The sequence below is a fragment of the Dendroctonus ponderosae genome, unplaced genomic scaffold (genome assembly GCF_020466585.1).
Source record: "Dendroctonus ponderosae isolate FM_Combo_2020 unplaced genomic scaffold, Dpon_F_20191213v2 Dpon_F_20191213_1, whole genome shotgun sequence".
In the NCBI taxonomy this organism is placed as follows: Eukaryota; Metazoa; Arthropoda; class Insecta; order Coleoptera; family Curculionidae; genus Dendroctonus; species Dendroctonus ponderosae.
This window is the reverse complement of record NW_026017110.1, coordinates 25191018-25212896: the sequence shown is the minus strand read 5'-3', so window position 1 is coordinate 25212896 and position 21879 is coordinate 25191018. Positions and strand designations below refer to the sequence as shown.

At 37.5% G+C, this 21879-nt stretch overlaps 6 protein-coding genes across 14 annotated transcripts; 3 read left to right on the top strand and 3 right to left on the bottom strand.

Moving 5' to 3' along the window:
• The first annotated feature begins 52 nt into the window (after positions 1 to 52).
• On the top strand, positions 53 to 1688 carry LOC109544301. Its single transcript, XM_019914398.2, has 3 exons — positions 53 to 611; positions 881 to 1438; positions 1498 to 1688. The coding sequence occupies exons 1-3, from the start codon at positions 53 to 55 to the stop codon at positions 1632 to 1634; spliced, it is 1254 nt and encodes a 417-aa protein (XP_019769957.2). The 3' UTR covers positions 1635 to 1688.
• A 103-nt stretch (positions 1689 to 1791) lies between these two features.
• LOC109544300 (ankyrin repeat and LEM domain-containing protein 2 homolog) lies at positions 1792 to 6410 on the bottom strand. Of its 2 annotated transcripts, none has more exons than XM_019914395.2 (11): positions 6224 to 6410; positions 5657 to 6162; positions 5283 to 5594; positions 5066 to 5221; positions 4439 to 4957; positions 4161 to 4339; positions 3903 to 4083; positions 3669 to 3838; positions 3355 to 3615; positions 3163 to 3300; positions 1792 to 2693 (listed from the first exon to the last, which is right to left on the bottom strand). In XM_019914395.2, the coding sequence occupies exons 2-11, from the start codon at positions 6110 to 6112 to the stop codon at positions 2543 to 2545; spliced, it is 2523 nt and encodes an 840-aa protein (XP_019769954.2). In that variant the 5' UTR covers positions 6113 to 6162; positions 6224 to 6410; the 3' UTR covers positions 1792 to 2542. The 2 variants fall into 2 exon arrangements, with proteins under 2 accessions (XP_019769954.2, XP_019769956.2); XM_019914397.2 differs by having other exon boundaries at positions 4568 to 4957.
• Positions 6411 to 6699: 289 nt separating this feature from the next.
• Positions 6700 to 11022, bottom strand: LOC109544302 (malate dehydrogenase, cytoplasmic). 3 transcript variants are annotated; one of them, XM_048669891.1, is made up of 6 exons: positions 10798 to 11022; positions 7915 to 8194; positions 7648 to 7849; positions 7434 to 7591; positions 7232 to 7378; positions 6700 to 7176 (listed from the first exon to the last, which is right to left on the bottom strand). In XM_048669891.1, the coding sequence occupies exons 1-6, from the start codon at positions 10798 to 10800 to the stop codon at positions 6968 to 6970; spliced, it is 999 nt and encodes a 332-aa protein (XP_048525848.1). In that variant the 5' UTR covers positions 10801 to 11022; the 3' UTR covers positions 6700 to 6967. The 3 variants fall into 3 exon arrangements, with proteins under 3 accessions (XP_048525848.1, XP_048525845.1, XP_048525852.1); XM_048669888.1 differs by lacking the exon at positions 10798 to 11022 and adding an exon at positions 8888 to 8917; XM_048669895.1 differs by lacking the exon at positions 10798 to 11022 and adding an exon at positions 8570 to 8646.
• Positions 11023 to 11094: 72 nt separating this feature from the next.
• LOC109544306 (40S ribosomal protein S19) lies at positions 11095 to 12778 on the top strand. The gene is made up of 4 exons (XM_019914401.2): positions 11095 to 11205; positions 11407 to 11480; positions 12243 to 12496; positions 12609 to 12778. The coding sequence occupies exons 2-4, from the start codon at positions 11410 to 11412 to the stop codon at positions 12746 to 12748; spliced, it is 465 nt and encodes a 154-aa protein (XP_019769960.1). The 5' UTR covers positions 11095 to 11205; positions 11407 to 11409; the 3' UTR covers positions 12749 to 12778.
• A 47-nt stretch (positions 12779 to 12825) lies between these two features.
• LOC109544321 (centrosomal protein of 164 kDa) lies at positions 12826 to 21861 on the bottom strand. 6 transcript variants are annotated; one of them, XM_048669810.1, is made up of 18 exons: positions 21658 to 21860; positions 21225 to 21336; positions 18116 to 18351; positions 17820 to 18031; positions 17612 to 17764; positions 17264 to 17549; positions 16969 to 17210; positions 16734 to 16910; positions 16486 to 16668; positions 16249 to 16427; positions 16067 to 16195; positions 15797 to 16009; positions 15257 to 15421; positions 14996 to 15206; positions 14776 to 14945; positions 14487 to 14674; positions 14199 to 14365; positions 12826 to 14145 (listed from the first exon to the last, which is right to left on the bottom strand). In XM_048669810.1, the coding sequence occupies exons 1-18, from the start codon at positions 21710 to 21712 to the stop codon at positions 14035 to 14037; spliced, it is 3189 nt and encodes a 1062-aa protein (XP_048525767.1). In that variant the 5' UTR covers positions 21713 to 21860; the 3' UTR covers positions 12826 to 14034. The 6 variants fall into 6 exon arrangements, with proteins under 6 accessions (XP_048525767.1, XP_048525768.1, XP_048525771.1 ...); XM_048669811.1 differs by having other exon boundaries at positions 14996 to 15197; XM_048669814.1 differs by having other exon boundaries at positions 15257 to 15373.
• LOC109544322 (pseudouridylate synthase 1 homolog) lies at positions 19461 to 21208 on the top strand. The gene is made up of 3 exons (XM_019914421.2): positions 19461 to 20676; positions 20730 to 20902; positions 20952 to 21208. The coding sequence occupies exons 1-3, from the start codon at positions 19680 to 19682 to the stop codon at positions 21123 to 21125; spliced, it is 1344 nt and encodes a 447-aa protein (XP_019769980.1). The 5' UTR covers positions 19461 to 19679; the 3' UTR covers positions 21126 to 21208.
• Positions 21862 to 21879: the final 18 nt, after the last annotated feature.

Here is a 21879-nt window from a genome sequence, read left to right as displayed (position 1 = left end):
ACAACCACTCACCGGTAAATACAAACAATGTCGGAAATTCAAATTTCCAAACATGGAAAATTTAACTCCGGCAATTCAAAGTGTTAACGAGAAAACATTGAAAGAACTATCGCCACAAGAATTCCAGCAAGTGTTAAGTGCGTGGTTTCATGATAAAGGAATCGTCCAGGACATGAAGTCCTACCTAAAATTTCAAATGATCAACGTGCTTCAAAACACTGTTATTGGAAAGAACATTAAAACTTACTCCTCGGGTTCAGCCTACTCACTTTCCCAACAAGCATTGCACTTAATTGTTGTCGAGTATTTGCTTCATTATCAATGTGATTTTGCCTTATCCCTATTCAGCTCGGAGGTGAACATTAGAAACTTGCTACCAGAAGCGAAACGTCTGTTTAGTTCAGAACCCACGACCAAAAAACCGATCCGGTTTGATAAAGAGAATCTAAAAAATATCCTGGAAATAGTGGGAATATGTAAGGACAGTCAGGAGCATCTGAAAATCATTAGCAAGTACTTGGAGAGTGATGAAAATCCCTTGCTGTTTTGCATATTGAGTCTAATTGGCAAAGAACCGACAAAGGCTGGTAAAAATTCCCAATATTCTCAAGGTAAAGCAGTGACTCATTCTAATTAAATATACATGTACACGGGCACTCCCAAATTATTAATGGAGCTTCTCTAAGAAAACCAATTTTTTTTCATTCGTGAATAAAGCGAGTCATTCGTTGAAAGCCTCGGGATATTTTGATTTCCCAAATTACGAGAATGGCAAAATTATTTTTTTGTAACTGCTTTAAATTGTGCGATTTTTAGGTGTGACTCAAAAAAGGTTCATTTGTCTTTTCATTGTTCCATGATGATAATTAATTATTTCCAGACGAAGCCTGTGAAGACGATTTTTTTAAAAACATGCGCCTAGTGATGCAATCGCAAAACTTAGCGCACAAGACCCAGACGCATTTACTACATAATCTCAAAGTCTGTCTCGATTTAAAGAACAAATATTTCGAACATCAGGTAGTGCAATTGGTGGACAAATTTAGAAAAGAAATAAATGCTCGCGATGAAAAACTGCACCACGCCCAACGAAGAACTAAGCATTTGGAAAAAAAGCTTCTTGCCACCCAGGAGGAAAACCAAGGACTGAGGCAGCAGATGCAGTCGTTGTCAACTGAGGAGAAACGCAACTTAATTGAGAGCGCTCAATGTTCATTGGGTCATTGCAATGAACAATGTGCAGAAAACCAAAAGTTGTGCGATTTATATCAGAAGGAAATTGAGAGACTAAAGGATCTAAGCAATCAGCAAAAGCTCAAGTTTGAACAACTTAGTTCAAGTTATGGCAATTTGCTCAAAGAATTTGAGAGTTGCCAAAACAAAACTCACTTCGTCAATGCGAGAATAGAGAAGGGCGTTGCTCTTGAGTCGGAGAAAGGTTAGTCATATTCCAAACAATTTTTAGATTGACTTATTATTCAACGCCCCATCCTTTAGATCAAAAGGAATCGACGAGTCTCAGCTCAAATTTGATAACAGAGGAAATATTACAAAACGCCAGATACAAACTAAAGCTACTAGAAGACGAAGGTAAAGAACTAGATATAAGGTTCAAGAATTTCGTAATGAAATAAATATATTTATAACATAACGAAAATAAAAGTCTAAGTAAAGTTTTAGTATAAAAATGTATTATCTTGGCAACTTATCAATAAGAAAATATAGATCTTTACAGATTTTTTACTAGGCACAACCAGATATAAATCTAGAACTAAAGTACAAAAAAATCCCTTAAGGAATACAAACTTAGTTTTATTTGAGAAGACAATTTACAATGAATTACAATTTAAAATGCGACCAGGACATTAAAAAACGATATCGCCTAGACTGGGTTTTCTGCTTGATGAAAATCATACACACAATCTTCTCTCAAAACCAAGAAGTTTAAAAAAAACAACAGACAAATATTTTCTTGTCTATACATATTTAGATAAACTGTTTCGTTTAATTAACCGCCAAGAATGCTTGATTGCTGGAATATTTTTAAATGCACACAAAAATTGTTTAATTCTATATACATGTTGTGGCAATACATGGTGGAAACGTTTTCCTTTAGTCAAGTCAAAAACAAGTTTACTGGTTTTGCGTCATTTTCATATGGACGAACGGATTAAAATGTACAGAAACTATTCTCATGTTAAACAAATAGTCACAATTGGAAATAAAATATGAATACAATCATGAAACTTAACGATTCCACGTTGATTATTTTTGGACTACTTACTTACCAATTTGAAAAGTTCGGTCAGTTGTTCGCTTTTAGGGAACATCCTTGCAGCGATAAGTCAAACCTTAGTTTAGATTGTACTGAATATTGTTAATATTAAATCAAACACACCAGAACACAAATTGAACAAACACAAACCATTTACCATATAAACTTAAGACTCTTAGACAGTTTAATGTTAATGTATTAAATACTGTTTAGCTCAGGTTTAGTTAGTAATTTGGTAAAAATTCAACGGAAAAGTCTGCAACGGTTTTAACGATTACCTCGTTTATTCATCGACTTGATGGCTAGCCGGGGAGAGTTTGCTCCAGTAATCCGCAACCAAGATGGTTTCGGAGAGGAGAACGCTGGCTCAGGAGATTGTGGCTCTATGGTTTCATTTTTGTTATGCGGACTTGGCCACCTGAAGAATTAGTTTTAAGATTCTATGAGTCAGATTTATTCTTTTTATATATATTATTATTAACACCGTATCCCAAAAAAGTTAATATTTATTCCGAGTTCAAAAAGATTTTAAACTACCTGTGGAAGTCGCCGGAAAAGAAAAATTCAAAGGATTAAACCAGGTTCTTTTTTATCAGACTATGAAGGCTTTTACGGCCGGTGAGGTTCTTTTTTGTTCGTAATCATCTTCTAATCAATATATTCTGATAAAATTGCCAAAAAGCTTTCTTTTTTTCTATTTTCACGATAAAGTAAGAATTTCCATTATTTCTCGAATGAAAAATTTTATTTTAATCAGAGTTTTCTTCACTTTCTTCAGCACTTTTTGTACAAGATTTATCTTAGAAAATAACGTGTCTGGCTGATTGAAGTTGAATAATTTTAAATAAATAGTGAGCTACGCAGAAAAAAACTAAAAATTAACTTACGCCTCTCGTTCGGATTCCCTGTATAGACTTATAGAGTGGCGCCATTCGTATACAGTTGGATGCTTCATTCTATCAACCTCGCAGTTTGCATATCTCAGAGCTTCAAACACCATATAGTCGGTTTTCGTTGGAAAACTCCTAAATGACAATGCCAGAAGTTAAGCTGGTTTAAGCAATAAAAACATTGTTTACCCTTCTAGAAACATTTCCATCTGTGGTAACTCCGCATCGGTAAATTGCTCTTCAGAGTCCGATGTCTCGGAGCTTCTAATCTTGCTTGGAGACATGGGCGGTGTGTAAAATTCGTCATCGGAATCCGACTTGGAGCTTTCGTCACTATTAATATTTAAACCCAAATCTCCATTGGCCCCAACCAAATTACCGTCAGTTTCAAATTCCTCCCCAAAGCACAGTTTTTTTGAGACGCTCTGCAACTCTAGTTTTCGGAGTTTCCTAAAAAGCGCATTTTAAGACAGGGAAATCTTTACACATGTAACAAAACTCACTGGCTACCATTTCGTGATAGAATATTTCGCTTGGGTTTTCGCGTATGAAACACGCAGTTGCACATTTCAAATGGCTTCCATGTAGTCATCGTAAGCAAATCATCCTGCCCCTCGATTAGAGCAGGAGAAAATTCTAGTATACTTTTTATCCTTGTTAGCACACAAATCACCTAGAGGAAAGTGAAATACCAGACGTTTTACTTGAAAACTTGGCTGAGAAACGCGATTACTTACCTGGTGTCTATACATCGTAGGCTTAGGAGAAATGTTCTTAGAAATTGTACTTTCATCGTCAGAGGAGAAATAATCAGATCTTTTCCCAAGACTGTCTAAAACGATTTCCAGTTTCGTGATCACCAACAGTTTACAGTCGTTATAGTTTTTCAAGACTTTACAGGCAATTAGATGCGCCAATCTACAATTATCAGGACGTATTAGTTCGAACTATTATCTTCGAACATATTCACATACATACAATGTTTTTGCACATACCTTGAATGCATTTTTTGGAAATTAACCGAAAACGCGAATCGGTCGTCAGTCATATAACTATTAATCAATAGCTCCAGAAGTTTTATATCAGTTTCTAGGCGTTTTAGGGTATTTGCGTACTCTCTTTCGCTGCACCTCAAAATAGTCAAAACACTAGTCACAATTCGATTGGCGAATACCTGCAACAAGTCGATGTTTGCCATTTGCTGCATATATTGCGATTTGAAAACTTATATATCCGCCATCATTATTTAGGAGAAACAAAACATAATGCATACCTGGCAAGCTTTGTCTACATAAATTAATGGACGGCAGTCAACAGGTCTTTCCAGCTCGCAAAAATCGGAATTCGAATCGTCAATTTTACAAGCTGAAAACGCTTCACATAGATTGGTTATAGGGCTTACCGCACTGTCAGCTTGACTAAGGATTGGGGACAGTTCTTCAACTTGGAGGGTTTGTTCTTTGCTTTTTAGGTACGTCTCCAGTCGATCGAGGCCCTCCTCTGAAGAGATGTCAACAAAACAGTCTAGAAACCCCCAGTATTCCTTCCAACTAACATTGAAGTCGTCTGCCAAATTTTTTCCAACCCTTTCCAATCCCTTTTGAGGATCTTTTAATCTCAGATTGTTTAAATTATGGGCAACTGACTTTCTTCCACTATTTGGAGAGTTAAAATTTAATGATCGAGGTGGAGTTCGCCATTTCTTGCGAAATACATTGGCTTCATTTAGATCCATTGGGCCTGCATAGGCATGTATTTCCAAACGAGGGCTTAAGGGATCATTGTTGAAAATCTGTTTAAGGAGAAAGGCGTTAGTCAATTAAATTAAGTACTGTAAAGTAAGCAAGTGCAGATATAGAGATTAGCTTTAGGTCTTTACAGGATTGCAAGTGCAACTTACTGTTGGTGTAGTTGGCGAAAAAGGTTCGCCTATCAAAGGTGGATACGTGTTGTCCTCTGTTCTTAAAATTGGCACATAATAGTTATCACTTAATAACTCTTGAATTTTCTTCTTCACTGATACGGGGGTCTTAGCATCAGCTCTTTCGCAAATTACCTAAAATACACTTCATTATCACTTGCCCCACATACACTATATTCAAGAAGCAATTCCATACATCCTGAGCTAATTTATTGTGCCTGTTCTTCTTGAATTTATCACATTCAGGATACGACAGCAACACTTCTACCACCGTGTCAGCACCCCATTTGGAAGCAATATGTAATGGCGTGTCATTGAAGCCCTTATTGGGGGTGTTTAAATAAAGATCTAGTAGCATTTTGCACCTGGAATCGGCATTATCTTGATTTTCATCTCCATATAGTCTCTTAATGAATTCGGAGTTGTTGATGGTACTAAGAATGTACTCTGTGATTTCAGCATTCTTCGCCTTTGCTGACACATGCAAAGCATTCAACCGAGCCCCCTCCTAAACGTGAATAAACCAATAAGACATTCAAAGCGTTCGTTAGCGCAATTTTACAATTTTACCTGTAAAATCGAAGGAGTGTCTCCACTACTAACCAAATAGCGTGGGTTATAATCTATCATAGTTCGCACAGTATATGAATGTCCCTTTTCAATATTTGCTCGAAAATCCGTCAGTTCTTGAGGCCTAGGCGTTCGGAATGGACTGGACTTTTCACCAACTGGAGATGCAACGTCTTTTTTTTCCGAATCGCACTTATCAGCAAGAGAGTTGCTCGTTGGTCCCTCATAGCCGTTTGTTGAAAAATCCACAGCTTCATGGTAGAATTGAAACGATTTAAATCTGGACCTTTTATGCTTTTTGGCCAACTTCAGTGCCGATTCCTTATCTTCAAACACATTGGTAGATCCATCGTTCTGCTCATTGGGAATGTAAACTCCGAAGTAAATAGTGGGCAATTTTGAATTGCTTTCGGAAATAGAAGTATTATTTGCATCCGCTTCGCCTGCTGAATCCATGGAGGGTGCTCAGAGGGTACTATTATTGCAAAATCTTACGGTTTGCCACCCTAAAATCGTTGTTTTTGGGAAACGGTTGGTCAACCATCAAGCGTAATGCGCGTAGCTTACCAAGAGTTGCATGCAATAAACGCGATAACGCCCAGCGAACACTGTGCTAAAGGTTTTACTAATTTATTTGATCAAAACCAGCTAGATATTTACAAGTTTCCACGTTAACTGTACAAACTTTTAATTTTGACTCTGTCAACAACACTTGAATGGTTAGGTTGCCATGAGTGCGAATAAACAATTTGTTTGAAATCCGACAGCTCTGAGCAGTGCCCTTAAACAAGGACGGGAGTGCGAGATGGAACAGGATGGCTAGACTATTTAAAAGGTAACGGTTTTTTGTCTAATTTTTTTGGAATTTTTCAAATCAATCCGCTCAATGAAACAACAGTATGACGAATATTAGTGTATTAAAAACAAAATGCAGAAAATTAACAAAACATTTTCCCTAATCAATGGCGAAAGGAAAATAACATTTATGGCTATGAAATACAAAAAATTCCATCACCGTACATACATAAAGAAAAACATGACAATAAAACTATAGCATCAAACAGTATAATTCAGTAAATTATAATGTTCGGTTGAGTAAAGGAAAACGAATTTTCCGAGGAGCATTAAAATGTTAAAACTAAAACATCGTGTGAAAAGTATTGAATATCAAACACAGCTAATAAGCAATGAAAATGCCACAAATCAAAATTACACTTGGACCTTCGGGCTAAAAACACTTCGGGATATAGCGCTCAGAGGCTATGCTACAGTTTTTTTTTTAGTTTTAACGTTTTAAAGCTTGTGGACGAGTCATGCCTCGATAATCTGGATGGCTTCTTGACGTTCCTCCTCCAGTTCTTTTCCAGTTGCGTCCAACAATTTCCTGGCAAAGTCCGTGATTCCCAATTCCTGAACAATTTTCCATTTGCCGCACTTAATTGTAACGGGGAACGAGAAAATTACGTCTTTAGGCGCGCAGTAACTGCCATCGCTTATCACCCCCATAGACACAAATCGCCCTGAAAAAAAACCGTCAATGAGTAGAGTAAATATTTATGGCCATGAACAACGAACCATCTTCAGTGCCTAAGAACCAATCCCTCATATGGTCAGATGCGGCTTTAGCAGCAGACATTGCTGACGACATTTTCCTCGCATTGATCACAGCTGCTCCTCGTTTTTGAACAGTTTCCACAAACACGGAATTCAACCACGCAGCGTCTGAAATGTAAAAAATACTTTTATACAAGTTATCTTCCAAAAACAAATAGTTTACCTTTAATTGCTTCAACTACAGCCGTGTTTGCGCCGTTGATATTGACCAAAGCATGAGAAGCATCAGGGAACTGAGTGGAGGAATGATTTCCCCAGATGATGAGATTGCTGACTTGACGCACCGGCACTCCTAATTTGGCCGCAATTTGCGCTTGTGCCCTGAAGTGAAGATTCAAGATATTTCGTTAAAGCCATTGCTGCAATATTAAAAGTACCTGTTTTGGTCCAAACGCGTCATCGCAGTGAAGTTCTCCTTGGGGATTGATGGGGCATAACGTGAGCAAATCAGTGCGTTAGTATTGGCTGGATTTCCAACCACCAACACTTTAACATCTTTCTTCGCGTATTTGTCCAACGCTTCCCCTTGTACTTTGAAGATTTTCACATTGGCGCTCAACAGATCTTTGCGTTCCATACCTTCAAAGCATAATAACCATAATTAGTGAAGCCCGGAGATATTTTTCATAATATCATTGACAAACCTTGCTTGCGAGGCATGGCTCCGACCAAAAAGGCGGCGGTAACGTCCTTAAATGCGACTGCTGGATCATCAGTGGGTACCACCCCGTGCAATAAGGGTAGAGCGCAATCGGCCAGTTCCATCACCACGCCTTCTAACACTCCCATCATGGGTGGAATGTCGAGTAAATGGAGAATGATGGGCTGATTGGGGCCGAAGACATCGCCCTTGGCCACAATGTAGAGAAGAGAGTAGGCGATCTGACCAGCAGCTCCAGTTACTACTACTCTTAGTGGTTCAGCCTGAAACAAAATGCATTTTACAGCCTGTGATCACCTGCTCAATAGCTTGCGATCTCCCGGTATTGATATAATTGACTTGTGGAATCTTAAAAAAATATTGGATGTTGCCATTTCCTAGTGCTGGAAAGTTTATTGTGTTATTTAAGTTTCGTTAGAACGAGGAATTTTGAGTCCAAAGGCGTGAGTTGGTTGGGCTGCCGCCTTTGGACCCAAATGTTCTCTAGGTTCAAAATCGAAAAAAAAAACAAAATTTCTAATTTTTTTATGAATTTAACGACGCCCAAGCAATAGAGCTTAAAAATATAAAAAAGCGGGTGAAGAAGAAACAAACCGCCGATAGGTTTCGAGAAAAATCATGAGTGAAAAGAAACGTACTAAAGTGCTGCTTCATCTTCTGGAAGTATGTGAAGCTTTGAACTCTAATGATCACTTGGCTGATTACCGCAGTACTTAAATTTATATGAATGCGAGAAAATTCATTTGGCACCAGATTTGTATGACGAATGAAAGTGTTGAATGCAAGTATTTTGCAGATTCGAACAAAGATAAAATTATTTTTTGGAACGTCGAGTGAATTGCACTTCGCTAAAACTGAACAAATACACAGTGGCGAGTGGAATTCAAAGATGTCTTCATATATACTAAAGCGATTAATTCGTCTGATTAATTACCAATAAATAATAAACTTCTTACTGGTTTATTGAACATTCGTAATATTTAATATTCACTGTCCAAACTCAAAGAGCGAACATATTTATGAGCTGAACCCGTGGATTAATAAACAATTATTTCTCATAATAAGTTATTAATATTGAGCATTAATGGTATTTATCAAACTGAACTGTATTTTTTATATAAACGAGAATTTGATAAGAATGTGGGTCAAAATGGGTCAAACTCAAACAGATACAGATTACAGAAACACGTGTACGTAACGGAAGAAATGCATTCATTGTAAGCGTTATGAAAAAAAATCAGTAAATTCTATTAGTACTGATTATTCGCAGATTGATGTTAATCGCAATTACATCACACCACTACGAAAGGTGGAAAATATTTTTCAAAACTTTTACTGGAGCGTAAACAAGATAAAAATAAAGTGAATAGGACTTGATCTATAAATATATGATTGGGTGTTTTTTTGAAAACAGATTATGTTTACCTAGATTAACGGCTTAGGACAACCGACAAATCGATAGTTAAAGTAAAGAATAAATATTCAACGGCCGGTGTAAAAATCTATTGCTGCAAAATTGCATAAGACCTATTGAGAACTGCTTTATCAGTTCATATCACGAGTGTTTAATAACGCATTCTAAATATACCTGTAGCTTCGAGGATTTCGCTTTCAGTAGTTTCCATAAAATGCGAATTGAATTATTTTAAAAGTAACAAAACTTGCGCGGTTTGTACTTCTTTGTGTCAAGATGCAAGAGGAACCAAAATAATTATTTCATATGACGGTATTCAAACAAAATATCTGCAGTTTGGGCTAAGGTAAGACTTCGAATGAAACGTATGGACAGGGCGTCCTTCAATAAGTGGGCAAACTCTCGGATGGGATAGACCAGAAGAAAAATAGCATTAGAAGTTCCTATACATTTTTTCTATGTCAATAGAGATGGGGATACAGACCCTCAACGATTGAGCTTAAAAATATATTTTTGTAGTTTTTCGTATCGAAATATTTTTTTCATATGCATATTTTTCATTGCATTCATTCACACATTCATTAAAAGTGTATTAGCGTTATTTACTTTGCCACGTGCGAATTAGTTCTAGCGCAATAAGGCTAATTTTTAGTATGTGTCAAGAGGCACAGTTCTAAATAGATGAAATATTTAACCAAAAACTGGTAGTCCTTGGCCTCTTTATCGATATAAAAGAACCGTTTTTGAGAAAAAGTTATATTTATTCCAGGTGGTCCTAATATTATGCCAAACAAACATTGTTGCATTCTTCACAAAACGTGAGCATTGAATTATATAAGAAAAGTATTTCATTCTACCAATTATTTTTCTTTACAGATTTTAAAGGTCCTTCTTTCTAACAAAGAAATAAGAGGAACTTATTTTCATACTATTTTTTGTGCTATACAAACAGGGTGAATATATTGTGTGTCAAATAAACGTGATAGTGTCTCACATTAATATTCGTGAGACTATCTTAGACCTCACTTTCTCAAGTTGCCGTTAAATTCCTTAGGTACAAAATATGGAGTTACTTAAGTGATTCAAAATGCTACAACTAGAAAAGTTAAGTACATATTATGTAGCATGTTTTACAGAATTCAGTCAGATTACAAAAATTATCACTTCGACAATGGGCTTTCTATGTAAAATAATAACCACAGACCGATGAATATTCTCTATTAATTAGTTTGTTGCAACAGACGTGGCAGAAGCAATTGAATAATTATGCAGTCTTTATGCTCCGCAGCAAGAATAGTGGCTGATTTATAAGTACTTTATGCGATTTGTAGAGCCGGCACCGCCTTCCATAAACATTAAAACCGACAAAAACATATTATATAACGCAGATTTAACAGGAACTAAATGTTCACAAATCTGTTTTTGAAATCAATAACAAACATTTCCACTTACCATTGTCTATGAATTTGTTGAAAAAACCGCGAACACTGGGGAGTTATATTCAATCAAATGGTTAATTGTTAAATGACGAATAAGTGAATAGGACGTCCTTTGCCTCAAAGTTTGAACTTGAGGATTGTTTTTTTTATCATTAAACGTCATGTAACGTCACCATTCGCAAAACCTTGTCATCGTATACTTATGAATACTTTGGCAGAAACAGTAAATCTATTCCACCTGTTAGAGTGAGATACTGAGATAATCTAGAGATTGCTATTGTTTATCCTTTTCCATCTCTCAGGGTTCATGTTCTAACGAAAGCAAACTTCACATCTATCAGCAGGTCGCCAGCTATTCAAGACTATCTTCAGACAGTTCGCCATAGTTCTTTCCCGTGTGTCACCGCTTACAGCAAGACAGGTAAGAGTTTCTGATTAATTTTCATGTTTTTTTGTGGAAATTAAACATATTTTACTCCATTTTACACATCCGTAAGTTATCCCGGAAATGTTTAATGTATTAGCATAAGTTTCACCTCCCTGCAATCTATAAAAGAAGGTATAATGTATGGTTGGAAAAGCAACGTGCTTAACGCCATTTCACCTAAAAATTTTGTTATAGAAAATGCCGTCTGTAACTCTCAAAGACGTGGATCAGCACAAGTTCGTCAAGGCGTTTGGCCAATTCTTGAAAAAGTGAGTAGTAAAAAAACATACAGTTTTAAACTATTTCCCCCACAAATCCGGTGTATCATTTTCGAGGTTATATTCCCATACCTAATTCATATTCATCCAAGAAAACTAGAATTTCTATAGAAGATGGACGAAAGCTGATGTCAAGCTGAAAGTTTTTTCGTCAAATTACTGACGAAAAACATGTGTAATTTTTTTTTGTTTAACAGTTCTTAACGAGCATCTGTATTTGATCTTTACTAGAAATTATATTTTTCAAAAGAACTAGCTGGACACTACACATTGGACGCTGGACATTACCGCATGATCGTGTTTGGGAGCTCAGCGATTCAAAATTGTTTGTAACTCGTAGAAGGCTGCAGTAGATACTTTCAATGCATTTGCGCCATAAAGCTTTGGTGTAAAATATCAAATTTCTCATGCTCGGGTTTTATTCCCTGTCGTATACAAACAAAAAATTCTTGGTGAAAATCCGAATCTTGAAGTACCTATTTTCGAGTTGTCCACTTCGAAACTTTCAATTGTGCAACGTGGGTGTACTCTCAAAACAAGTAAGAGTTAGAAGAGCGCACCTAAATGCCTAGCATGATATGTGCTATTCGTCAAAATATGTAGTTTTAGCTAAACGGTGCACGTGCCACATTACAATTCCTCAATTGTAATGTGGCATAGCATAAGCTTGGCCCTCGCCAAGCCCCGACATCAGTTTTTGTCTGTAAAAAAATTGTCCCATTTGGCTCACCTTGATCTCATTGTCTTGATCAGGACCGGTAAACTACGTGTACCGGAATGGGTCGACTTGGTAAAAACATCCAGAGCTAAGGAGTTGGCTCCATATGATCCCGACTGGTATTACGTTAGATGTGCTGCTGTTATCAGGCACATTTACCATCGGTCCCCCGTTGGCGTAGGATCAATCACGAAAATCTTCGGTACTCGTAAACGTAACGGTACCAAGCCTTCCCATTTCTGCCGGTCCGCTGGAAGCATTGGACGCAAATCCTTGCAGAGTCTAGAAGGTAAGAATATTCGGAATTATGGTTATTGTGGAATGTAGAGTATGATCTCTTCTGCAAAAAACGCTACATTGAGGATGAAAGAAAATTTCCTTCAGATGCTTGTTTTTTTCAGCCCTTAAACTGATTGAGAAATCAGGAGATGGAGGCCGCAAATTGACCCAACAAGGCAGACGTGATGTGGACCGCATCGCGGCCCAAGTTAAAGCAAAAGACAGGAAAGTCCTGTCAGCTAGTGCTGTCTTAACTTTGTAGGTGTTTAAAAAAATACAATAATGAATTAAAGTTCGGCCATCTTTCTTCCTTTTCCAACACTTGAGCAATTACAGTGCTTTTACGTTATAGCTCTTTATTCAGTGCAAACACCACCATTTTACATATTTGATTGATATCTTTTGGTATGTTGGACACCTGCGGCGCTTACATTAAGTGCATAATGAAATGGTATTTATCAGATTGATCTTTTTCAATATTTCCACAATGTGCTTATTGTACCTGCATACCATTATTTCACATTTAATTTACTAACAATGTACTTACTAAACTAGCTAAATAACTATGTTTGTGCACCAAACTAAACAATAGAAATCACAGTCAAAAATTAAAATCAAACAACGAATAATCCCGCTAACAAAAAAATCTTGAAAAAGCGAAACATGGGATTTTACAACCGAGATAATTTTAGCATATTTCCTTAACACAGCAAGTTATTGGCACATGATTGTACTAAGTAGACCAATGGATGTAGGAAGTGTATTTTGCATCTGCCCATATCTACGAATAATCGAGAAATTCGTCTTTAAGAGAACAATTTCTATTTTTAACAAGACTTAACTGAACAGCAATTTTGGCCAAATGGGCTAAAGTTAAAAATGGTCATTAGTATGCCTTAGTCTATGATTACATCGTCTAATATCACCATCCTCTCCGTTTTATTTTTTTGCATAATCTGCAAAATCTGTCTCGTCTCAGCCCCCAATTTCGAAAAAATCACCAAGTTGATTGGTCCTCATTTTCCCCGCATTTAGTTCAAACCCATACTCGATAACCCACAACTCACTTCAGAGAATGGTGTGTAATTCATTCCAATTAGCTTAGTCTTTATAAGATTAACGATAAAGTTTCGAGAGGTTTTTAACAGTAAATAGAAACTATTTCTTTCTAGTTGACATATGCGGTAATAGTAATCCGAAGTATCATACATCGATAAAAGACAATAAATAGAAATTAAAGATTCTATCTATCACAATACATAATCAGTCTGGAGAGGTCAGTTGTAACTTATATAGGGCGCGTAAAAGCTAGCAAGGCATTTTTAAAGATTGGAAATTTTTAAATATTGCTTTTGAAGCCGCTAGAACATTTTCCTTGATAGTTATTGGCAACCAATCATATAAATTCCGAAACTTCCTTAAGTCGTTCGTAATAAATCAAGTGTGGAAAACGCGGTTATCCAATTCAGGCGAGCCTGTGATATACATTGTAGACTTAAATTCTAGACAACAGACTGCACTTGTCGCTACTAAAGTATAAATGCGCTTCTACAGATTTGTCTTTGATGGGTTGATATTATCATTGCAAGCTTCAGATCCAGTTTGTCTCAACCAGTGTCTTAAATTCCGAGTTCTCTCAATTAAAGTTGTGGTTGCCCCCTGTAAAGCGATCGGTTTTCTTGATCGGACAACAAGGAATAATTTGCTCATACCTGAGAAGCATGGGTAACTACAGTGCTCTGAGCGTTCGCCAGAGCGACCTGTTGTCTATAATTATGCAATCTATCGGCAAGTGTGGGGATTGATGGGGGAGCAGGTACGCTTGCGGCCCCAGCAAGCACAGGCCACCCTAGATCAGGGTACACTAGTGGTGGCATCACTAGTTTTCAACAGATAAAATCAATAAGCTGTCTTAGCAAAAAGAGAAAAACTCAAGCAAAGTCCGCAAACTCTCAATGATCTTGTTGGAAAAACTGACAATATATGTATAACAATCCTACCTTGAGCAATACTTGACTGTTGGTGTTGCGTCCGCAACACGCCCCATATTTCGCGAATTTCCAAGTTGAGATTTTCCAGGCTCTGTATAATTTCAGACGGTTCCTGAAAATCCGCCTTGGAAATCGCTTTGTAATAACCGCCTCCTTCGGCAACTACAAATTCAGTTGAGCTGATGCCGGAACTTGCACTGGAATTAAAAACTGCCTATTTTGGAATACTTTATCAGTTTCAAGGGTAACTTATAATAATTTCGGTCTTCTATTGCCACTCGAGAGATCCATGGCTCACCTGTGAGACGACAAATCACTCAAGGTGGCATCATCCAATTTGCTTTGGTCGTTTTGGGCGTTTGCCCGATGAAGAGATTGCTCTAAGTGGCGCAGTCTTATTACCTTCTCCCCTAGCAGGCTCCTGGTGCGATGCAAATTGACTTCCATGTCTGTGAGCTCTTTTTCCTCCTAACAGTTTGCCGATTAATTTAAAAAACTCTTGAGACCATTGAGCTTACTTGGCATAGTTGCTGCAAAGTATGTCGCGCCATCGATCCATGCTTGAGCTTGAGCTCTTTCTGTCGCTGCTGAAACAACGCCTTCTGACTCCTCAGGCTTTCTTTGGCTCTTTTAATCGAATCCCGCTCCAGGTGAATTCTGTGGCGAAAAAACTCCAACTCTGAGCTTCCTTCGAATGGCTGCCCATCCGAAAATGGGTATCTGTAAAAACTGATTTTGCTTTTAAATCGTTTCATGAATGGCATCAGTTTCTGGTCTACCTCAAATGATAGGTATCACATTGGGAGTTCTGCGGGAACTGATCTTCTAAGTCTTCAAGTTTCTGCAGTTGCTTTCTGAGATTCTCAACCGGTGAACAAGATCGTTGCTGATTTTTTCTGGATTTAGAATTCAAATTGATCCGTGAGGTTGAAGAGCTTTTAAGCCTAGAGATTGAGTGTATGTATGTATCTGGACAAGTCTTTTTATTTAGATTATTCCCTATATTATTATCGTTACTGATCTGGGGATTTCCAATTATCAACAATATTCAAAAGTACATTGCAAGGTACACCAGGATGAGCGAAAATATGGAGTTTTTTTGATAAATTTGGTTCATTGAAAAAGGTCAATATATTCAAGATATCAAAAGAAAACTATATTTTTTGAAAGTTGAATCATTAATTTGAGCTCTGAAAACGTCCGCTGTTGAAAAAAATTCGAGTTTTGTTTTAACGCCGACAGAAATCCTTTACCGACCTAATAAAACATTTTTTATGTTTCTATTTACCCCGATGTACCTTACACGAAAGTGTCCTCACCTCGAAAACAGTTTTTTTCTGCTTCTCCCTGGATTGATGCTGTCCGAAGAATCATTTGGGTTTCCTTTATCATCACTTTGATAACAATTATCACTCACTGATGTATCCAAATCTTGAATAATCACTTTAGTCACTTTGGTGTCGAGTTTGCCGGACTGTCCCGGTGTTGGTGGTTTCTCCAGGAGTTTTCTCGAAGGGGAATTTAAAGGAGTCCTTGTAAAAAATTTAAAAAATAATTACGGATACCGAAACGAATATAGCTCGTATTACCGATCTTTGTTGTTGGAATGGCTCTGTTCAGTTTCAGAACCGGTAGTGTTGGTGGCGGTTGTATTAGTACTATTCTGTTCTTTGCGACGGCTTCGCTTCTCTAATGAAAGTTTAACTTCGGTTTTCAATCTGCAACATTCGCGAATATATTGGCTGCAGGGAACAATAAACATCACAGCTACCGCAAGTATTTTTCCTTTAAACAGCGATACTTGTCTTCAAGCAGCCGCTTTTCGCATCGCATTTTCTCAAATTGACGATCGTCGTATGTGTGCTTAGACTTAACAGCCTCAGCTTCACTCTGAAGCTTGCGCTTCAGCTCCAACATTTCTACTTGATGTTCTTGCTTCATAATTTGTTCCTGCAACGCACAAGGTGATACCAACCAATGATTTTCTTATTAACGAATAACTCCATACTTCAAGAGTAAATTCCCGCTTGATTTCTTCAATGATGATAGAGTGATTTTGTCTAAGTTGCTCTATATCGGCGTTGTGATTGAAGCTCATTTCCTGCTTCTGTTTCTCGACTCTATCAGCAAGTTCTTTTTCGATTTCGGCCAGTTTTTCATCATAATATTTTTCCAGTTCATCTTTCTTTAGCTGCAGTAATAAAATCAAGTCATCAAGACACAAAAGATACATTTTATTTTCTAGATATTAGGTACCTCATATTGATGAGAAATTTTCTCTCGATCGCTCTCCAATTGCTCTTCCATTTTCGCCGATATATCCTTAATCCTGCTATCAAAATTCAGTCTTTCTTCTTTGGTCCTCACTTCAAGCTCAGCTTTACAGTTATCTAATTCAGTCTTTATGGCTTCTTCATGTTTGGATTTTTCATTCTAGATATGAGAGGTCGCAAAATTTGAAGCATGACAAAACCCATAACAAACAACCTACTTCTAAAATCCTATCTAATTCATGCTGATGAGACTCGTCGAGTTTCTGCTTAAAATTGACTAGTTCCTCGTTCTTCTCCTCCCATATCTTCTGCTTGACTTGTGTTACTTTTTGTTCCGCTCTCTTTTCCAACTTAGTCTTTACTTTATCATCCACACTGGAACTGTCGCTATCAAACATATCTTCGATAGTCTTCAGTTCCAGTTTTTCTAAACTTTTCGTGTCTTCATCCGAATCTGAGCCTGGAAGATTAGCGGCTCAGCTAATTGAAAATCATACGCTTCTGTGTACCTACCGGTATTTATAGTTAATTTGGGCCTGACAAAGTCTGGAGGTACTTTAATTAGCCTTAAAGTAGGCGAGGGATTTTCAACAACAGGCGAAACAGAAAATCGATTTTTCGAGAGGGCAGTTTTGATCGCTGCAGTTTCATCTTTGGGTTGTTTGTCGCTTAGAATATCCTCATCACTGGAGCTTTTATCGGAGAAAGTGATTCCCACATCAGTTGTGTTGTTATCAAGGTTGAACCGGACACTTTTCTTGTCATCGTCGTCTTTATCTGAGCGATCATTGAGTGAAACCTATTAACAAAATTAATTCGTTTTCTCTAGGCCTCTTGTTGCAGCTGATTAAAGGATTCAACCTTATCAAAATCCATGCTTTTCGAATGCTCGATGGCTCTTTCCCTTAAAATGCCTCTTGGTAAGTCGAGGCCTTCACTTCTCTGACCGGGACTAGGCAGCAGTTCACTTTTTTTGGTGTTAGACTTGAGAAACATTGCTCCTCCGCCCGTGACCTGAAAGACAAAATAATACGAAAACAATCAAGCTTCAGCATTTTTGCGTGCTTACTTTTAATTCCATTTTCTCCAAAGTCCGCGGATGCTTGTCAAACATCCCCATCTCTTTATTATCTTCGTCAAAGCTGCTGAATTTGTGAAGAAATTTATTAGTTCCGACTAGAATGTCTTCAGAGCGTTGCTTGAGCAGTCGGGATTCATGTCTTGGACTGTGGGCTGGGCTTAGTTTTAAAGGAGATAAGCGGATATCTCTTTTTCTAGGACCTTATAATAAAATATTGTTATTAGTGCACAAATTGCGTCAAGTTAAAATCCTGAGCGTATGTATAAACTGAAGCTATGGATTACCTAATGTTAGGGGTTGTAACTTTGGAAAGTCTGGTGGCAACATTTCTTCATAACTCTTCAGTTCGTCCTCTTTGGCATACGTGGCATCTTCAGTAGGTTCGTTTATGGATAGCGACTGGCTCTCAGCCCTAACTTTTTTCACTAAATTGCGATAAATATCGTCAAGTGGATGTTCCCACTGTGTCTTCTTTGTTATTTGATTGTAGTAGTAGTAGGATTTTGATTTATCGTCGTAACTGTAACGTCGTAGTTGATTAGGACGCTTTTAAAGGTATTAAGATTAATGAAGAGTATTTTTAAGAGTAAATTTTGTTACAAAAAATTCAATTTTGCCGCTATTTTTTAACATCGAAAATATTCTTTAAAAGAGACAAGCAAAAAATTTAAAACGGAAAAATTTAAAACTGTTATCTCAGAAGTAACTAATGGGTGATCAGACGCATCTTTTCCTCCTCACTCCTCAAGCAAAATTACTCATTTCCAAGAACATGCGCCTAATTTCATAAATTATTTAACATGATTACTAAACATCCAAATAACTATAATACTTTTTTGATCAAGCGCCGTGTTTCCTTTTCCATAATCAGGCTCTCATAAATCCCTTATGTAAAATGATCGTCGTTTTGTGCAAGGGTGGCGCAAGATTATTGCAAAATTCCATGTTTTCCGTCCCGTTTTTGCTCATATCTCGGAGGCAAAATGAGCAAGAACGCTCATTTGTACATCATTCTAGACAGAAATTAATGGCCTTTTCAGAAAGAAAACCATGGATGGGGAAATGTTGGCAGTTTTCTTAAAAAATGCTTGAATTCAAGAAGTTTTAGATTTGCGTGATTTTCTTCGAGTTGCAACATCCACTTGAACATGACGCTGCTTTTTTCGAAGTTTTTCAAGAACCATTCGAGAGCCAGAGAATTCGTTTTGGCATCGTTGGATAGAGAATTGAATGGGGGGGGTCATGACCCCCATGACCCCCCCCTGGATCCGCCCTTGGATAGAGCGTCTCGATGTTTTGAGAACTGTTTCCTCCTTTATGATTTATCAGATACCACAAACCTGGCAAGAGATTCAAGAGGGCCGACTGATGAAAAATGTAAACTCCGTAAATTAAATAAATACATCCTTTTGCCCATAGTATCTTCCTCTCTTTCGCGGAGCTCCCTGTTAAATCACAAAACTGCGTCGGTCTATGGCACACAATTTAATGATCGTCTTTCATCCAGACTATTAATTCAACATACTTTTTACTTAAAAGTTGCTTATTATAGTCAATTTAATGCAAATTCTCTGTACAAAGCATTTTACAGATCCGTTTGCTAAAGTTAAACCACAACAGATGATTGATCTGCTCTGACTTCTGACACTTATCGAAAATTAACCTAATTTCTACACCGTGTTCCAGTTAAATGCATTGGAATATTTTCTCGTGTATATCGAAATAACGCCTTAAATAGAATCATGAAATGAATCTATATTATAAAGGAAAATAATCCTCGAGTAAATCGTTCATTTTGTCGTCTTAAATAAGCGAATCGTGCTCTTTAGGCATGCGAGTTTAATTCAAATGAAGCTATTTTTACAACACCGGACCCAGCAGAATTTTAGTGCTCTAAAACGGTGTATAATTAACGTGAAAAACTTCTTAAGTACCCCCGAGAGTACCATGAATGAGGGTGAAGTTAACAAAAAGCCAAAATATGATGGTAGATCGAAGAAACGCCAGTGGCAAGACCGAAGAACTGATAAAGGGGCTGGCTTGGACCCTCTACTGCAACCGAAGCTCCTTCGACTGGACCAATCGACCCAAATTGCCAATATTGACAAGGTAAAAAGGCGTAAATTTGCTATTCTTATGGGTTACTCCGGCGTAGGCTATTATGGCATGCAAAGGAACCGGGACACAAAAACCATAGAAGAAGACTTATTTAAAGCCTTGCTTGATGCTGATTTTATCAACGAGGAATGTTACAACCAGGTCCAAAATATGCAATTTCAAAGGGCCGCACGTACAGATAAGGGAGTAAGTGCAGCCAGGCAAGTTGTCTCTTTGAAATTAAAAGAAGATTTTGAGATTTCCAAAATCAACGAAAGGCTAAGTGATCAAATCAGACTGTTTGCATTTAAAAGGGTGACCAGAGGATTCAACTCTAAGTCCCAATGCGATGCCCGAACATATATTTATGTCCTACCAACTGTTGCATTTGCTGATCGAGACGAAACAATCACCCAGAAAGAGTTTAGAATATCAGAAGACAAACTGAAACTGATTAATGAACTTATGCAGTTTTACTTGGGCACGAAAAGCTTCCATAACTTCACCACAAAAAAAAAATATGGTGATCCTAGTGCGAAGCGATTTATTCGGACCTTTGCTTGTGGGGCGCCTTTTTTGAAAGACGGAGTTGAGTTTTGTCTTATTAAAGTGTTTGGGCAGAGCTTCATGATGCATCAGATCAGAAAAATGATTGGATTGGTGTTGGCTGTGGTCAAAGGCATGACTACTCAAGACACATTGGTCAAAGCGTTTACATCAGAGAAAGTTAATATTCCCAGAGCTCCAGGTATTACCTATTCATTTTTATTGTAGCGCAGTTAGGTACAGTGTGAATTTTAGGGTTGGGCTTATTCCTGGACTATGTGCATTATGAAAGATATAACAACAGATATGGAGATGATGGCATGCACGAGAAATTAACTTGGGAAGAAGTCGAAAAAGATGTACAGGATTTCAAGGAAAAACAGATTCTTCCCACTATAATCAACACCGAAATAAACGAAGAATCGATGGTGAGGTCTTTAATTGATATTGGGTTAGTTATAGCTTTTTTCTCTTAAGGTGTTGTGGATGCAAGAGAAATTAGCGCTGCATTCCTGGGACGAGACTGCAGAAAAGGAAGAAAGTGAGGACGAGGGAGGTGGCGACGACGATGCTGAAGAGGACACCGGTTCAAGAAAAAACATCACGGAAGATGTAGAACAAAAACGAATTTTACAGGAAAACGTAATATAGTAGTGTAGTTTTCACACATCCTCCTAATTAGTGTTAGAGTTCTATATGTTGGAAATACACGAAATAAATGGTTAATGACGTTATTAAAGAGTTAGTTACCAAGGCTTCCATCCTGGGGGCAAGGCCTTCATTAGCCCTTCGGTGGCCAGTGGAAGAAGTTGGGGCTCCGAATCAGGATCAATCCCAATTTTGAGGGCATAGTCTTTGATTTCTGCAATAAGGTGTTCAGAGACATTTTCAGTAATTGCTGGCGTTATTCAGGTTTTTCTAATTTTTTTGTTTAGTGAGACAGCGATAAACTCCGGAAGTTAACGCCTCTGTAGTTATTTATCAGCTGAATGACTTATTTATGTTTTGAATTTAAATAAATTGCAGCTTTTTTTCAAGCTGATTTTGCGTGCATTAAGTGAGAAATAGTCATCAAGCGAATGACGCAACATTAATTAGAGAGAAATGAACGAAAGAATCAAGTATTAACACAACAAAAGAAATATATCTGGGGCAAATGGAATGTAAACAAATCGAAACTTACCTTCCACTGAGGGGTGACTGGTTTCATCAAATATTTCTTGGCACACAATCGACATGATTTCACTTTTAGGCCCAGCGTCGCTTAATGTTTAATGCCATTTAACGGTGAGATAGAAATCGCACTTTTTTAGTCACTAGGATTTCACAATTTTTGACAAACATTTCGTGTTTGAGGGATCGAGTTTTAGGGTTAATGTTACTAGCGCCACCTTTTACCCTCCAA

Excerpts from the sequence above, each read along its gene's own strand:
- LOC109544301 (XM_019914398.2), top strand. The coding sequence starts at position 53 with ATGGAAAATTTAACTCCGGCAATTCAAAGTGTTAACGAGAAAACATTG. Across the intron at positions 612-880 it reads AAATTCCCAATATTCTCAAG|ACGAAGCCTGTGAAGACGAT; the intron begins GTAAAGCAGTGA and ends AATTATTTCCAG. Across the intron at positions 1,439-1,497 it reads TGCTCTTGAGTCGGAGAAAG|ATCAAAAGGAATCGACGAGT; the intron begins GTTAGTCATATT and ends CCCATCCTTTAG.
- LOC109544300 (XM_019914395.2), bottom strand. The coding sequence starts at position 6,112 with ATGGATTCAGCAGGCGAAGCGGATGCAAATAATACTTCTATTTCCGAA. Across the intron at positions 5,222-5,282 it reads ACAATAAATTAGCTCAGGAT|GTAATTTGCGAAAGAGCTGA; the intron begins GTATGGAATTGC and ends AGTGTATTTTAG. Across the intron at positions 3,616-3,668 it reads CTATCACGAAATGGTAGCCA|GAAACTCCGAAAACTAGAGT; the intron begins GTGAGTTTTGTT and ends TGCGCTTTTTAG.
- LOC109544302 (XM_048669888.1), bottom strand. Across the intron at positions 7,379-7,433 it reads TGTAGTTGAAGCAATTAAAG|ACGCTGCGTGGTTGAATTCC; the intron begins GTAAACTATTTG and ends TTTACATTTCAG. Across the intron at positions 7,177-7,231 it reads GTTCTTAGGCACTGAAGATG|GGCGATTTGTGTCTATGGGG; the intron begins GTTCGTTGTTCA and ends GTTTTTTTTCAG.
- LOC109544306 (XM_019914401.2), top strand. The coding sequence starts at position 11,410 with ATGCCGTCTGTAACTCTCAAAGACGTGGATCAGCACAAGTTCGTCAAG. Across the intron at positions 11,481-12,242 it reads TTTGGCCAATTCTTGAAAAA|GACCGGTAAACTACGTGTAC; the intron begins GTGAGTAGTAAA and ends TGTCTTGATCAG. Across the intron at positions 12,497-12,608 it reads ATCCTTGCAGAGTCTAGAAG|CCCTTAAACTGATTGAGAAA; the intron begins GTAAGAATATTC and ends TGTTTTTTTCAG.
- LOC109544322 (XM_019914421.2), top strand. The coding sequence starts at position 19,680 with ATGAAGCTATTTTTACAACACCGGACCCAGCAGAATTTTAGTGCTCTA. Across the intron at positions 20,677-20,729 it reads TAATATTCCCAGAGCTCCAG|GGTTGGGCTTATTCCTGGAC; the intron begins GTATTACCTATT and ends TGTGAATTTTAG. Across the intron at positions 20,903-20,951 it reads AAATAAACGAAGAATCGATG|GTGTTGTGGATGCAAGAGAA; the intron begins GTGAGGTCTTTA and ends TTTTCTCTTAAG.
- LOC109544321 (XM_048669810.1), bottom strand. The coding sequence starts at position 21,712 with ATGTCGATTGTGTGCCAAGAAATATTTGATGAAACCAGTCACCCCTCA. Across the intron at positions 16,911-16,968 it reads AATTAGATAGGATTTTAGAA|AATGAAAAATCCAAACATGA; the intron begins GTAGGTTGTTTG and ends TCTCATATCTAG. Across the intron at positions 14,366-14,486 it reads ACAGTCAAGTATTGCTCAAG|TGATGCCACCACTAGTGTAC; the intron begins GTAGGATTGTTA and ends GTTGAAAACTAG.